This window comes from Micrasema longulum, unplaced genomic scaffold (genome assembly GCF_059751315.1).
Source record: "Micrasema longulum isolate JH-2025_06_02 unplaced genomic scaffold, ASM5975131v1 h1tg001086l, whole genome shotgun sequence".
NCBI lineage: Eukaryota > Metazoa > Arthropoda > Insecta > Trichoptera > Brachycentridae > Micrasema > Micrasema longulum.
This window is the reverse complement of record NW_028278274.1, coordinates 42382-60427: the sequence shown is the minus strand read 5'-3', so window position 1 is coordinate 60427 and position 18046 is coordinate 42382. Positions and strand designations below refer to the sequence as shown.

At 32.2% G+C, this 18046-nt stretch overlaps 1 protein-coding gene across 2 annotated transcripts in view; it reads right to left on the bottom strand.

Moving 5' to 3' along the window:
• Positions 1 to 17302, bottom strand: part of rin (ras GTPase-activating protein-binding protein 2) — a 33057-nt gene extending 15755 nt beyond the window's left edge. For both annotated transcript variants that reach the window (XM_088233358.1, XM_088233359.1), the window contains exons 1-3: positions 17153 to 17302; positions 16399 to 16540; positions 6363 to 6504 (exon numbers count right to left, since the gene is read on the bottom strand). In XM_088233358.1, coding sequence (XP_088089484.1) covers positions 6363 to 6504; positions 16399 to 16496 — 240 coding nt within the window. In that variant the 5' untranslated portion in view covers positions 16497 to 16540; positions 17153 to 17302. The remainder of the gene's footprint in view (positions 1 to 6362; positions 6505 to 16398; positions 16541 to 17152) is intronic.
• Between the last annotated feature and the right edge of the window lie 744 nt (positions 17303 to 18046).

Sequence of the window (18046 nt, the reverse complement as noted above, 5' to 3'; positions counted from 1 at the left end):
AACTTTTTTACAAAAAATAATTTAATTCAAATACATTGTTATAAGTATCAACTAAGCTTAGATTGGATTATTGGAATTATAGGGTGCCTATAGTTTCCGGGTTGATTCCATTTCTGTCCATTAACATAATTTTTTTTTTCTTTGAATTTTGAATATGTTGATTTGTCGCGAACATTTTTTGGCAGACTGTTGAAGGACTTGGGTCCAAGATATAAGTGGGAACATTGATCATAAGTTGTTCTCATTCTCATACTTGTTGTATTTTGTAGGGCTTCAATCTTAGTTAATTGTTTAATATGCGCCCCATGATACGAGCAGACACATTGAGATTTTTCGCCAATTGAACTGCGCTTTGTCATGAATTACGTTGAATTCTGGCCTTCACCTTTCGAACCAGTTCTGTCGATGTTGCTGTTTTTGGATGTCCACCTATATGGCGTTTTTTTATGCTACCGGTATCATTGTAACGTGAAATGATCCGATACACAAACATTTATTCACATGTAAATGTCGTAACTCATTAATAATGGCTGGTTGCAATTTTCCAGCTAAATGCAGAGCAATAACACTGTTGAGTTTGACTTCCATTTTGATTACTTTTTTTAACTGTGACGTAAAACAATATGCTTCAGTAGAATTATTAACAATATAACAGACTGACACGTGTCAAAACATGAGCGCACTGCCATGAGCCGTTTGGTAACACTTGGAGCGCCTACCCCTGTATAATGTAATTAAATTAATTCGGGTAAACTTTGGGCATGATTTTGAAAATTGAATAAGTACTAAGTTGAACTGTTTTTACAGTGTAAGTCGGCTTTAAAGATATTTCACAATTTATAAGATGGGTGTGTGTATGTGTGAAAGAATTCCAAATTCCAAAGAATACCAAATATCATCATCAACATTCCTAGTAATCTTTTTTCATTAGTATAAAATGAGACAATGACAGGTTATAAGCCCTGCGACTTTATTCCATTCTTTAAAATGTCCCCATCTCTGTTGAAGTAAAAAAATATTTAAAATAAATAATTTTATGTTCTGATTACATATTTTACGCGGGTATCTCATTTCTACAAAACAACAAACTTGTAGAAATGTTATTATGTGAACTCCAGATACTGATGTTTTTTGTTAATGTTTGATTTTGATGTATGTGAACAGCTGTGAAATTTTTACAAACTTAAAGAATTATGAGAATACAATATAAGAAATAAAGTATCAGTTACAATACGAGAATAATGACTGTTAAATAAGAAAAATACCTATGTTTAAAAATAAAAACAAAATAAAGAACATCAATTCCTTATCTGCACCTGAGAGTGCATAAGGCACCGTGTAGGTACACCAATAGCAGCGTATCTCGATCATGTTTGCTAAATGAAACAGTCTTACAATTTAGATTCCAGTTTAGACACTATGAAATATTGCGGTGTTAAAACACCTCTTTAAATAAATATCTCATGTCAATCTGAATCGTCTTACACGGTAGACAAATGTGTTGACCACTAGACCGTGAAGAAAACTGTTTACTAAAATATTTATGAACAGGCAATGGATAATTGAGAATGGATTGCTCCTATTGTATATTTAATGTTTGTAATCAAACATTTGTTTCTACCAGTATATTGTATGATAGTAGTTCACGATAGTAGTTCACTTGAACACCTGCATCAATTATTAAATTAAATTAATTCAGAGACAAGAATAACTTTACTGTCTTAGAATAGGCAAGCTATCCCTAGTTATGCAGTTTAGATGACTCACCAGCAAAACTATACTGTCTTAGAATAGGCAAGCTATCCCTAGTTACACAGTTTAGATGACTCACTAGCAAAACTTTACTGTCTTAGAATAGGCAAGCTATCCCATCCCTAGTTACGCAGTTTAGATGACTCACCAGCAAAACTTTACTGTCTTAGAATAGGCAAGCTATCCCTAGTTACGCAGTTTAGATGACTCACCAGCAAAACTTTACTGTCTTAGAATAGGCAAGCTATCCCTAGTTACACAGTTTAGATGACTCACTAGCAAAACTTTACTGTCTTAGAATAGGCAAGCTATCCCATCCCTAGTTACGCAGTTTAGATGACTCACCAGCAAAACTTTACTGTCTTAGAATAGGCAAGCTATCCCTAGTTACGCAGTTTAGATGACTCACCAGCAAAACTTTACTGTCTTAGAATAGGCAAGCTATCCCATCCCTAGTTACGCAGTTTAGATGACTCACCAGCAAAACTTTACTGTCTTAGAATAGGCAAGCTATCCCTAGTTACGCAGTTTAGATGACTCACCAGCAAAAAAAACAAATATGCATGCATACTTTTACTACTCATTAAACTTATTGTATATATAACTAAAAAGGAGCTCTGCGCTGATTTGGACATGTAGAGCGAATGGACAGTGAAAGAACGGCTAAAAATATTTACAGTGAATGTCGATGGATGCAGAAATAGAAGACCGAGAAGGACATGGCATGACCAAATCTAACAAATACCTGAAGATGGACATGTTAAAAGTCGGAATAATCGGCATGTGCGCATGAGAAGATCTACTAATGTAGAGGAAGTGAGATCAGTATGCAAAGAGTGATGTGGCATTCTATCCTCTCTGTCTACACTTATGGGAAAACGGCGTGATGGTTTGTTTGTTTACTAAATGTAAATTGCTGCAATGAATATGTAACCATAAATAATAAAATAAAATAAACTAATATTAATTCAAATGAAGAATTAATGCATAAGGAAATAATTGGCTTTCTCAGAGTAAAGCAACAAATAAAATTTAATGTTGCAATTTTCAATCATAAAATAATGATGGGGTTAAATAAAAAACAATATATTATAATAAAATTTAACCAACAATGCCATACATATGAAACTATAGTAGAAACCACGACAAGAGCCGCCTGGTTCTGAAAATTACTAATAATTTACTATCAACAATGTTTGAGTATGTCTAAATGCTTGCAGACTGGCTGGATTCCCTCCCTAGGGAGTTATTCATATTTAAATTTATTGGAACAGAGAATGGGCAGAATGGTGAATGTTACAGAGTGTGTCTACACTTATGGGAAAACGGCGTGATGGTTTGTTTGTTTACTAAATGTAAATTGCTGCAATGAATATGTAACTATAAATAATAAAATAAACTAATATAACTAATAATAAAATATACTTTAGTGGCCACTTAAACCAGCCAATGATAGGTCATAATCATTTTAAGCCTGAAGAATATAGTCAAACTACATAATTGCATCGGTCATTTGAAAAACCCCACTATTCAGTCAGTCTAAACTTTTCAGAAATGATAAAAAAAAAATTTTAAAAAATTTAAATGAAATGTTTACATCAAACATAAATAAAAAAGTAGCTAATAGTTTTTTTAATATTATTAACCTTTATTTTATGTTTCCTGTGTGGTCACATCCGACCACACCCTGACTTGTGGGGTTTCTCAAATGACCAATTAAATTTCTACCGAGTTCTAGGACGGACTGAAATGATTAAAGGGTTGTCAGCCGCCAGATTTCGTGTAATCGATTATAGAAATAAAAAGAGTAAGATTTACCAATGAGGAGAAAAACGGGGGTATCAAAACTCATGGTACAAGGATTTAAAATTGTACATTGAGTGGCCTGAAGAAATAAAAGAAATAGAAAAAATTTCAGAAAATATATACTTGATAAATCTATGTATATAAAAAGCAATGTTTGAATAGTTCTCCTCGATGGACTCGATAACTACCGGATTGATTTACGGGCGGTTTTCAGATAAATGTACGTCTTTGCCGCGAGAAGGTCTAAAGCTCATAAAATCTTCAATTTATTAAGTACAAAAAAAGTTAAGAGCGTAAATGTTTTTTTTATTCATCACCATTCGCCGAGATACAAAAAAAATGGATGGATGTTATTTTTTTCTGTATAAAAAAGTTTGTTTTTGAATGTTTACAGACAGCATTCGTTTTTTTATGGATCCTAATGGATTTTTGGTTATACTAAAATAATATTAACTAACATTCAATACATTTTTGAAAATCGCACTCCTGACTCGAGTGCATCCCTGAGCAGAGTTTGACATTTGCTAAAAGAATTCTTTATTTGAAAATAATTGATTGTTTTGGAATTCAAACATAAACGAGTACTTAGGTACCTACTTAAAATCAATATCATTTGAATATCTGTTATTTTTAGATTTTGGAATTCAATCATAAAAAAGTATATAGGTAGGTACCTACATACCAATGAAAAGTTACATCTTTTTTACGTTTATCCGAACGGTTTTACTAAAGATTTTTTAGTAAAATTTTGTCAGTATACTTAATTATGTTTAACCTTAAGAGGAAACGCAGTCCAACTTTTCTTCATACAAACGGATTCACGTATTTTCTCTCTGAATTCCAAACCAGCGCAGAGCTCTTTTTTACACATTATAGATATTTACAATTGGCGTGTCCCTATATTGTTTCGTTTTTAAAAATGGTTTATTATGGGAACTAGATCCATTCAATCCCGTAAAAAAGGACAGTTTTATCTGCTGTCTTCGGGCGCATGGCACACGGTATACAAATATAACTATTTTTGAAAAACGCAAAACATACCGATACAGAAAATTTTAATCTGATACTCTGCCTAAAAAAATAACAGAATCGGTTCAGTTTTGAGGTGCGGAAAATGGTAGAGCGAAACGTCGATTTTTTTACTCTAACTAAAGGTCTGACATGCAGTTGTCTTTTTCGTACAGTATCGGGGAGGCATCTGCAAGACAGTGACAGGAAAACAATGTTCGAACATCTATTTGTCCTCACAATTTATCTAAACCGAAACACAAAAATAATCACGTTTACGTACATATCTAATTTGGACTAAATACAATCATTGGCATTGGTTTATTTAATCTATTTAGCAAGAACTCAAATCTAGCAATAGCAAAGCATTGCCGGGTTCAGCTTGTTTTGATATAAAATGTAATGTTATTAAAAGTTAATTAATTTCTTAAGATGTTTTGAAGTAACGTAACAAAGCATAAATAAATATTTCATTAAGTATTAGAAATAATTCTAAGAAGTACGTAGCAATATTGGGGTGTGACAATAATTATAATATCATGTATAAAATACACAAATATATTTAAGGTTTCTGTATAAAGATAAAAAAACATGTTGAATTGTATCCTCTCTGCCTAAGTTCGGTGTAGGAAACTTCATAATGATTCATTACTAAGCTGGGGAATTAATATCCATTAGGGTTTATTTGCCATAGCCATAAACTTAATGCATCTATTTATAAATGCAAAACAGCACTTAGGCACAAGAAATTCAATAAGGGTACAAATTCTAAGAAATTGACTACATTGTAAAGCTGTACCTCAATACTGAAACTACCTGCACCCTTATGTATTGACATAGGTAAGCCATGTTCAAGGAATTAAACAATGACTCACCCCTGAAACAATAGTATCCACAGGGATGGAAAGTCCAACTTACCAACAAGTCATTTACTAAATGGTAAAGCAAATGACTAAGTGCATATTTTTATGGAGGGATAAAAATAATACATATTATTCAGAATTAAACCCATTTTAAACTGAATATACCTAGGCAGTTTTCTTTTTTCTTTTAGTTACTACGCTATCCCTAAATAATACATCTTGATGAAATATTTGTCTATATTAGCATAATACATATGATAATAAAATGGCGAGGTAGATTTTAAAGGTTTCTTCGAGTGTACGATTGATAACCTTACCTTCATGTAACAGACGATCAAGCAACGCTGCATTTAGTTTACCAATGCAGTGCCCTATGCATCACTGGGTGTGAAAAGGGGGATGATGAGTGTTCTTATTATATTAGTATTATTGTCAATATAATCATGTTTTTACTGAATAAAACATAATGTAATGTGTCCACAGCCAGGACATGCGATTAAGGACACATTAATTTTTTTATTCATAATAAATAAATAAAGTTGTAAAAATTGGATTGTCTAGTTGAAGCTATACATAAATAGAGCAATTCGCTTGCTGAATATAGCTTCTGCACATAACATGGACACATTTTTCTGCACATATTATTTGAATTGCTCGATTCTATCTTTCAAACTTTTAGAGTGACTCTTTTTACTGACAACAGACAGTTCAGCAGCTATCTGCTTTCTATTCATTGACATGTTATTCTATCTGATATTTACAGTCTATGATACATAATAGATTAAGCAACCCGCAAAGTAATGCTGACTACAATTGTTAAATAAATAAATCACCTCTGAAGTGGTATAGCCGGAGGTATAGCCGGAGACAGAGGATATTGAGGATACAGGTAATGCCCCAGAGACAAACGTGAAATGATGATGAGGAGGTTACCTGACTGATCTTGGCATGACAGTCCTGGAAATTCAGCTGCTGGATGCGGTTGTGGATCTCTTTCTGTCCAACAACTGGTGCGGTCTCTCGGTCGGGAGCGTCCAAGCCTCCGTGGACGAAGGACGATGCATTATTGTAAAATCTAAAACAATATTTATGAAATGTTTTTTGTTATTTATTTGAGCCAGTTATCAAAACCATGCATTTTGCATTTCTGCATACTTTATTCGCACTTTGAGATTACTAATTACTACATAGTCTGATCTTTTGAAGATGAAGATTAAAAGTAATGTGGTGTGATTTATCAATTTTAAATTACAAGCAAACATTGACAATAAATGAAAATATTTGATGAATCAGCAAGAAAACCTTGGAATTAACAACTCTCCGAGATATAAAAAATATGAAACATCAAATCATTGTTTGAATTTTGGAAATTACAACATTTTAATAAATAATGCCATTTTGGCTAATATTAAATAAAAAACTTTTTTTCCCATGTGGAAACATATTATAAATTTCTTTTTTTTTTTTTAATATTTCATTTCAGATTGGACCGTAGTTGACGGTTTGAAGTAAATTTTATTTGACTTACATACTGGGACACTTTTTTTGGTGACTTTTTTATAGGGACACAATACCCCCTCATGTATAAATACTCCAGTTTCGCGTAGGCTATAGCGGTCTTTTCACTACCAATGTCTTTTCGACTGACGGCTATAGCCGTCAAAATCGTGTCTCTCATTTAAGAAATGACATGATATTGTCTCGCATTCAAATCAACTCGACCCAAAAAATTGTGTCTCTCATTTATGAAATAAGAGACATGATTTTGATGGCTATAGCCAGCATAACCGCAAACTGTAATAATAATAATAATAAATCTTTATTAACCATAATATACAATTATTGAAGTTACTGGTCAGAGCATATCATGCAAGAGATGTCGAATCCAATTCCTGACAAGGTAGACATGTAATATTTATTTAACAAAGTGTTTTTACACTGAAATATTTCATAGTCCCTCAAATGACATCTGAAGCGTAAGACTGATTCGTGTAATAAAAAAGATCAAGTAATGGTGAAATTGGAGTACCAATGCAATCCCCTATACACCAATAGGTGCAGATAATAGAATGAAGAGTTAAATTATTTATGCACCACAACAGGTTAGAAGGCACAATTACAGAGATGAATTACAGCACAGAACACCCGGGCTTGAGAAAAATCACATTTAATTTTCAGGCTCTAACCAGGAATCAAGCCCGGAACCTTCCGTGCGTGACTCAAGCATCATAACCAGTACACCATGGAGGAAGCCATTATACCTATATAACTTATTCTTTTGCACCTTGATATTGATGAGTATTATCAACCACCACTAATGCCAGTTTCACAATCTCATAGTTATTCATATGTATTTTTGTAAATATGTCAGAAACTTCAATAAACATCTCTACTTTGTGAGAAAAAAAATTGTCAGCCTACCTTGTAAAATTTGTATATCCCAAACATACTTTTGCTGGGGGGAAAGAAAAAACAGTTTTTACTTCAGTAGCGCGCAAATGGTAGTTAAGTTTTTGTTTTATATTAAAAATAAAAAAATTATGTAACTCCTTAGAACAGGGTTCCCTAGTGAGGAGAAGCCTTAAATTACCTTTATATATGTATTTAATATATTAAATAAAACTCTATAGGAATATACAAGTTTCGCATCCTACATATAGATTATTTGAAGACCTAACAGAAAATGACAAAATATGATTTTTTACCATTTGTGGACTTACAAGTTTTACAAGTTAGAATAATGATATTTAATCTTTAAAGACAATTGCAAACAGAAATAAAATGTATTTATCTATAATACTTATTTATAAAACTATTAAAATCTAACATATTGGCTAACCAGATAAAGAATAGCAACACAAAAATAATTGGATCATATTTATAATGTGGAGGCAGTAACATAATCTCACATAAGTTTAACCCTACACTGCATGATTTTCTGTAAATGAAATAAAAAATAGTTTTTGTCTACATTTTAATACACAGAATATGAAAAAAAAAAAATTAAAAAAAAATTGTACACTTTATTACGAAAAATTTAAATGTAACATATATGTTAACGTTAACTTGTGCATAAAGGAGTGATTTAGTTTTCAATGAGTATCATTTGTTTCTTTTTATTTTTTCAAATAATCTGAGCAATAATTAATGAGACATTATACTCGTTTTTAAATTATAGATTAGAAAATTGAGATATTTTTTTTATTGAGAAAACTTGTAGATTTTTTTTTGTGTGGTGTGGAGTGGAAAATATAAAAACAATTGTTATTCTTATTTGCACATGAATTTAATCCACATTTTGAGTATTTGATGTATGATAGTAACTAGCAACCAGGTAACTTGCACCCTTTTTGTCCAAATTTTTGTAGACAAGGACTGGATTCAACTCCCTGGGGACCTGTTTATATTAGCATATTACAACAGAGATGAAGAACATTTAAGAGAAGGTAATATAGACAAACTCAAAATATTGTTGATAAATTACCTGGTCCATGAAGAAGTATAGAAATTGAAAAAATAATATTTTCAGGCATTGCCTAGTATGTAGGTGAAATAATTCAATTAGATGAATCTCACCCGCATAAATAAAGGTTTCAGCTCTTTAACTTCACAAACATCAACAGATGAAAGAATTGAAGGAATATAGATGTTCAAATATAGGCAGAATGGTGAATGTTACACAGTGTGTAAAGTGGCCACTTAAATCAGCCATTGACAGGTCATAAGCCCTGTAGATGCCTATACTTCTATATTACCTTCTCTTAAATGTTCTTCATCTCTGTTGTAATATGTTGATATAAACAGCTCCCCAGGGAGTTGAATCCAGTCCTTGTCTACAAAAATTTGGACAAACTCAAAATATTGTTGATTATGAATCACCTCTAAATTTTTATTTTTTTATTCAAAATCACGTTTTTTTGTCTCCACATAATTTTTGAATATATTTTTTTAAGTTTCTTAGCTTCTTATTTAGAATTCCTATTGGTGTTAGATAAGTTTTCTAGTAAACATTTAGCATCATCATTTACATTATAAATCGGAGCAACGGGCTGTTTTCGGTCATCATTTGAAAGTTAAATACATAGGTATAATGTTCAGGTACTTATTTTCTATGATATTGAAATAAATATACTACGTCAATCGGTAGTAACAAGTAAAGAAATAAGTATTTTACCATCATCAAAAGTAATTGGCATAGTCCATATGCCATGAACCTCATTATGTATAATAGGCGGCATTGTTTCGCCAACCCTATCAACATCATTAGATTCTTTTACATTATTTCTGTAGGCAAGTCAAAACACGCGTTCAGGCACAAGTTATCAGATATGTTACAACTGAAGTAATCGTGATATTAGAACTTATATAAAGAAGTTAGATTGATAAAAATAATTCAAAACACAATAACATACCTTGGTGTAGTTAGAAACAATACTTTATGAAACTTTTACTGAGAAATTAAATTTATTTCAATATAAGAACCAGCAGCATAAACATAACACATTTGCAAGTTGGAACAAGCTGTCAAACTAATTTTAATAATATTATCTACCAGACTACTGCATCCGAGTGTTTTTTATTTTCTTACGCCTTAAGATGTAACAGATCTGTCAACTTGAGCTTTAAAGGTATAAGACGTATTTTAACATACTTAAATTTACGTTTTAGAGAGATGTATCATATATGATACAAAATGCAGTCTAAGGTTAAGACAGAAATATCAAATGAAATGGAGGCCGTGTGTAATACAATAATGCAGATTTATATTTCACCAACAAGCTACAAAAAGTGGCTTGGTGGGATTTTAGTTTTAGTAAAAATATAACAAGTGAATTTTTTTTTTTTTTTTTAATTGTAAAAATGTATGATTATACTATTAAATAAAATATCTGCAACTCATGTTCACCTATAATAATAATGTATGACTCATTAATAATTAGATAAGAGTACATAATAATATTTTTGTACATAATAATATTTTTGTACATACAAAAGTAAATAGGTATTCTAAATATTGATAACAAACTTTAGATAGTTAAGTAGTGATTGCACGCTTATATTAGAAAAATGATTAATTCTATTACTTTAATTGATAATTTTAAACAGGTTATTTAAACTTATTTAAATAAGCAACTAACAAAAGGTCTTGTGAAAATGACAAATACTTATTACCTTACTTTAAAACTAATATCCACACTACAATATTAGTTTCAGTTAGACAGTAATAAAAAATAACAAAGATAACGGCTTATTAATCAATCAGAAAAATCCCAAGCGAATATAATCGGTAGCCATAGACAAATCTTCTTTCTAAATTTTTCAACCTTTCCTACTTTCGTAATCGACAAAAATGGGATTCCTTTTACAGTTTACCCACCACATACCACACACCGCATCTGAGGACATAAGTCTCCTTGGCGGTGCCCACATACACGGAAAATTTGCTCGTTGTCAAACGAGAAAAGCTGCTCGATCCTTCGGGAACTCTCTGAAACCTGGTAGCCTTAGCATCTTTGTGCTGAAAGAAAGTAACCTAGAAGTACATAATATGTACTTTATTGGATTGAGAAGAGAGGGAAGTGAATTCTTCACTGACTGGGATTAAATTGATTGGACATGATCAATTCGCCGAAATGATTACAAACTTTTTTAAAGCCTTAAAATTTTTTTTAGAAGCCACCAGATCTGTATATCCGACAGGACCTATAACAGGGCCACGGATAGTCGCGAGAAGCTCCATTCGGTAATCATAGAGAAGGGGAAAGGGACAAGACCACAGGGTGTGTTCAGAAGATTGGTTAGGTTAGGTTAGGCAGCACGAAGGGGAGTCAACAATATTAAAAACAAATAATTTTTGATTAAATTTACCATGACCTGATAAAAACTGCGTAGTCCAGTGATCGGGGATAACCCAAGAAGATTCTAAGCGCTGACGGATTGAAGGAAAAAAAAAGAAAGGTAACCCTCCCTGAAGAGGAAGATTCCCATCACGATTGCCAAGCATTAAGAAGAGCATTTAAAGTCATTTTTTTAATATTTGATTGAGACATTCGTTCAGTTGGGAGTAGACGGACGCCACCAATAACAGAGGAACGCCTTCTTTTTAGGTGGAAATTTGCAGATCGTCGCTGAACCTCGAGATCTAAAGGAAACAAGCCCGTTAGAACCGGGAGTGCATCCGTTGAGCATGTCCTATATGCTCTAGAAAGAGCCAAAAGAGGTTGCCTTTGTCCGCTTAAAATAATTCGCCTGAAATATTGCAACTCACATCGGTGTGCCCAACAGCCAGCTGCATGGCATACGATACCTAGGAAAATGGATTTATAATAGACCGTTGAAGTTTCAAAAGACAATCCCCAGCTGGCTCTGGCCAAGCGTGCAACTTTGTGGAAAGCCATCATTCCCAAATTCACGGCTTTCCTAGCATGGGAAGTGTAAGACAAATTTCTTTCAAGGATTACACCAAGGTTTGAAACCGAATTTGACGCTCGAATAGAAGTGCCCATAAATTTGATTGAAGGAGGACACACAAAATTACCTTTTAAAAGTGAGAATTGAGTTTTTTGAGGAGCAAAACTTAATTTATTTCGAATACCCCAATCGGATACTTTTTTTAATGCATTAGCTGCGTCACCCTCCAGAGATCTGCGGCTATTGCCCTCAATCAAAATACATCCATCATCGGCAAAAGCCTGAATCATACATGATGAAGGAAGGGGAAGTTCGAGAAAATTATCGAACAATATATTCCGCAAAAGTGGTCCCAATACAGAGCCTTGAGGACAGCCACATGAAATCTCACGGGATAAAAGTGTACTGCCACCGGGATACACAATGTTTCGATTTGAAAAATAGCTTATTTTAATTTTAAATAAATTTGCAGGTATTTGTCGAAGTCGTAGCTTGGAAAGAATCATTGGCCACCAAGCATGGTCGAAGGCACCTGAGATATCAAGTAAAATAATGAGAACATATTTTTTGTTTGTATTATTAACAAAATTGCCTATCGAAATTATAGCATCTTCGGTAGAAATATTGGATCTGAACCCAAATTGCTTAGCGTTTATCGGTTGAGTTACATTTAAGTGAGACTCAAGTCTGTTACATATTAGCCGTTCCAGTATTTTTCCCAGAATAGGCAAAAGGGTGATTGGTCTGTACGCTTTAGGATCAGTACTTGGCCGATCGCAGCGCTTAGAAATAATTTTCATCAATCCTGTTTTCCAGCAATCTGGGAAGACACCTTCGGAAAGGCAAATATTAAACATGGTAAGGAGTTCAAATGGGGCCAAGGACCAGCACCTTTTTACAAGCGCGGGGTCAATTCGATCTAGACCAGATGCTTTATTTAGATTGAGATTGGAGACGATTCCTTTTACAGTTAAATATTTCGGTATTATAATGGACAAACGCTTAACGTGGCAAGAACAGATTACTGAGGTTGGGAAGAAGTTTTATGGCACCCTCTATTCACTGAAAAGGCTTCAGAATTATCTTCCAACCACAGCAAAATATATATATGTCCAAATCTATTATTTATTTTGTTCGTTAACGCCGAAGGCGCATTTACAAAAAATAATAGAATACGAACTAAGAAAAAGATGTGAAATTAGTTAGAAAAGTTAGAAAGTTAGAAAAATTAGAAAAGATATAATAAAAAAAAGCTATGCAAAGTAAAAAGAATAATAATAATAATGAAGGTAAACAAGAAAAAACAGCAAACATATAAACAAAAAATGCGAAGATATAAGTTAATAAAATAAATTCTCTAAAGCAAACAAAGTAAATAAAGTTACGGTAATCAAGAAAGAAAAATATATAGAAATTCCATATAAATTATTTCAAGTTCATACAGTAGACGCTATTTTTAAATTAATTCCATTAAAGAAGAAATAAAAGAATTTGAGATGAATAAATCACTCAAATACCAAAATAATATTAAAATCCTTAAATTTTACACAAGTCATGGACAAAATAGCTTTGTCTTCAAAGGTGTCAAAAATTGCAATAATCTCCCCAATGAACTAAAAACTATTAAAACTAATACAGTCGAACTTGGTTATAACGATCACGGAAATAGCGAGATCTCTGATGTAACGAGGACATAGTTGACATTTTAGTTCATGGTTTTTTCCATACAATTATTCACTGTTATAACGAGATACTTCTCGGACACGCCAAACAAAAATATTGTCAAAAATTATACAAAAAATCTTCAATTGTTAAAAACATCATTCTCGAAATAAAAACCTAAGTGATAAAATCCAAACGGTCGGCTAACGTAAAGGATAAATACCGCCGGGCATTGGGATCGGAATATGTATATGATAGCTATGTAAGTGTCTAAGTACTTAATTGGATTTTTCGCCGACAATATTGAAAAATGAACACACATGGTTTTTAAAAAATCCAAGCTTTGTGAACTTAGTAAGTGCCGGTTCGGCACATTGCTACAATTTACAGCTCCTTTTGTAGTTTATGAATGACATGCTCGTTTTGGGGGTTTTTTAGATTTTTTAATGTTCTATGTTTATTTCAATACACAATAAACACTACAAGTGGGTGATGTCAAATGAGTTCTAGACCAGATCAGTTAAAACTTAACCCCTGAATTATAAACATGTCTAATAACAAGAGGAAGTGTCTCTCAATTCGTGGAAAAGTGGCAATTATTTGTGGAATCGAACATGGCGCGAAAAATGTGGAATTGCGTAGAAAGTTTTTTCTATCTTAATCCACAGTGTCAACATTGTGAAAAAATAAGGATATTTATTTGCCTGCATTTGAAAAGAATATCACGGACATAAAAAAATTTAGAAAGTGCAATCGTACTAATGTCATTGCTCCAATGGTTTTGTACCCGAAGAAACGCAGGATTTTCCATCAATGTACCATATTTACTTGTTTACTTAGTGACAATGTGCAATAGCGATTGTTTAAAAAAAAATGTTTCTCTGGTATAACGAGCAAATTCAATCGGTCCCATCTTCCTCGTAATAAGTTTTACTGTATATCAATAAATAAATTCAAAGTTATATAAAGATTTTTTTTGAACAAGTGTAAAAACTGCATTCAATTTAAATTAGTATGAATGTATTATTATTTTCTGTTTTTATTTTTATATCCTAAAAGTTTTTTTTTTCTCACGTACTCGTACATTCAAAATGAAATATATTGATCAATAAAAAATAAATGTGAGTAAAATTGATAACCAAGTTAGCATATTATCGCGAAAAAATAATTGGATATTATAGCAAATAAAAACAAGTATGGGGTAATAAAAATAAACAAGTCATTTTTATATTCATGGGATTGAACTGTCAATAATAGTTTGACAAGCAGCTACAAATAAACTTGATATTGTAGACTTGTAAGATGATAAAGTGTTGGACAGAATGTCTGCAGCCGTTTCATAAGTGTTACCTAACCTATGCAGTATTGGTATCAATGAATTGTTATTGTATTATCTTTGCTAATATTTTCAATCTTGACACCAACACACAACTCATAGATCATCTGGAGTGTTTGCAGTAGCTAATATTTCCTATCAATACTAAACTCATAGATCGTTTGCAGAAGCTAATATTTGCTATCTTAACGCCAATACTGAACTCAGATCGTCTGGAGCGTTTGCAGAAGCTAATATTCGCTATCTTGACTTTAATACTAAACTCATAGATTGTCTGGAGCGTTTGCAAAACCAAAGCATCCGCTTTATTTTCAACCTCAAAAAATATGACCATGTTTCCCTTTGACCCATGACCCTTTCGCTCCGAACTCAGGTGGCTTTGATTTTATCAGCGCATACTTTCAATATCCCTAACTTTTACTATAATATTCTTTACAACCCTTGGGCTCCAAAATATTTTGCTAGGAATTTAATTTCCTTTTCTGATAATGGTCTTTCGCTTCGCTTTTCTCAGGAGAGAACATTTTCCATTCGTCGACATACCACATAACTTTTCAGCAATTCCTTTTCTGTTCAAGGTGCTAGAATTTGAAATGAGCTACCTCTTCTTATAAAAAAAATGCACCTTCTCTGGCCACTTTCAAGAAACGCTTGAAACATAACTACATATCCTTAAAACCCAAATCTCCCTTCATTTTATTATTATTTTTTTCTTTTCTTTCCTGGTTCCTCTCCCTATCTCCTTCTAAACTTATTACCTGATTCCACATTCCGCATCCTTTAACATAATGTACGTTTATTTAAATTTATATGTACAATCCTTATGTCCCCATTAAAAAACAGCTATAGTTTTTGATTAATCAGGTTTTTTTAAGTATGTTTACGTACATTTTTTGTTATTTAGTACAAATTTTTGAGCAACTCTTCTTTTGACCAGTCTGTTTTTTGGTTGGCTGGAAGATATTACTTTTATCAATAAGTCTGCCGAAGTATTTATTCTTTGTAATTGAAGATTTAAATAAATAAATAAACAGTCTTTAAAACAAACATCTATTCGACGTAATTCTCCGAGTATTAGGCATTGTCGTCAAACAATTAAGTTTTTTTTTAAGTGTAATTAATACTAATTTCTATTCTACTGATGATAAAAAATTTCGTAATATAAATTAAAAGTTTTTCTTCGAAAGTCTATATCTTTAATAACATATTTTGCATTTTTTCAAGAAAAACAGAATTCGATGCCCGAATATCATCATTTGTTTCCATATTTTGTACTATTTGGCACAGAAGACTGAGTAGCGCTGTATTCTCAGAATATCGTAGTAATATTAAATATATTCTCAATGGGGAATTTTTTACTTAACATATTTTACTGTGATTTACGTAATTTACAATACGAAAGATAGGTACAATGAGTTTTCCAGTCAAATATTGGAAGAGTATTAACTGATGTGTCGATCATCAATATATTACATGCACGACAAATATTTATAGTTCATTATTTCAAAGCTAATAGTCGCTCAAGAATGCCTTACTAAAGAAACAAGTAAATGGACTTACCGATGCAAGTGGATAGGGGCTTTGTTAAGGAGAGTATAGTACTGTCGCACAAACTCTCGGCCTACACATTGGGGGGAAGGATGCTCCTCCATGACCATTTCCTCTGATTTTAAGTAGGGATAGCAGATATGCCTTTCCCGTTCTGTCAAAAAAAAACTCCTCTTCAAAACAAAACAATTTTTTTTGGAAAAAAACTCATAATGGATAACACTTTGAACATCCTTAGCAAACAATAAAAAAAGACTTACATACAGACATTTAAATAGATTTATTTACAATGATACACAAAAGGTCATAAACCTCATGTGAAGGCTTCAAATCAAAATCCTAAACAATGAAACAATGGAATGTCATTTTTTTTCACATTTCCATACATATAGTTTTTACATTCTTCTTTTAATTTTCGAATATCGAACACGCAAAACTCACAGATTTTTTTCATTTCAGAGACAACAAAAAGTTTACGAAAAATGTGAAACACACATGGCGACGTTCGCGGGAATATTTTGACAAATATAACTTATTACCAGCGAATAGTTATTTAATGCATAGATCTAGCTGAAAACAGTTAAAATAAGTAGAATCTAAAATGTGAAAAATCGCTTTGATACTGCAATTTATATTTTAAAGCGGCATTTCTAGACAGCGCAGTTTTTAAACAAAATAACCTTCGCGAACATCACACCGTCGCATCAGCTAAAATGAGCAGTCATTTTAAATATAGAGCAAATAATATCCGTGAAACACTTCTTACCTTAATTTGAACGAAATCTTGGAATTTTAAAAGATATCAAAAACTAAATATAATCCCAATTTTAACAACAAATGGGAATGGAAAACAGAAAAACCCTCCTCGCCGTTCTAGGGTGTCAATCATCCGCTCATTGCCAACCTTAAGAATTACAAGCTTAACCATACAGAATATATTGGTACCTACTCGCTCATTAAAATAACATACTGAATGCAAAACTGTATTTAGGACAAAACTTGCGTTGTTTTTTTTAATTTTGTGCTTTCATGATTTTAAAGTTATGTCAACAAACAAAACTTTATTATTTAATGACGTTGACTTTTCATTATTAAATCGCAGATTTTCAAATAATGACATTTGGAAGGTAAGTACGTATTTACAAAACTTGTTTCTTTTTTATATGAAAGGAATACTAATGTCTTTATCCCGTTTTCGAGCTAACGGTACTCGATAGAAAAATCCTTTGCTGGCTCTACCATAACTTACCAACTATGACATAATTACATTCATGAACTTTTTCTGCAGGAGGAGACAGAGAAGATGCTTATTAGGGTGATAGTCAAGGATTACTTTTTTTTATTTTTAATTTGTGCTATTCCTAGTTTGAGGGGCTGTTGACTTTGATGTATCCGTGATATGCACATGCGTATTACAACTTAGCACCTCTAAAGAGTGAATTAACTTAAAACTTATAGTAGGTATATAATTAACTATTTTCCAAACGCTATTTACGTAGTAAGAAACTAATTAAGTCACTGTTTTAAGAAGTCACTTAGTTATTTGATAAATATTATGGATTCTCATCATTTCATTGTCATAGTTCTGCCCACATTGAATGAATATCATTGATGGTTACAACTATATTATTATTATCACTTATTATTCTTACTAACCACC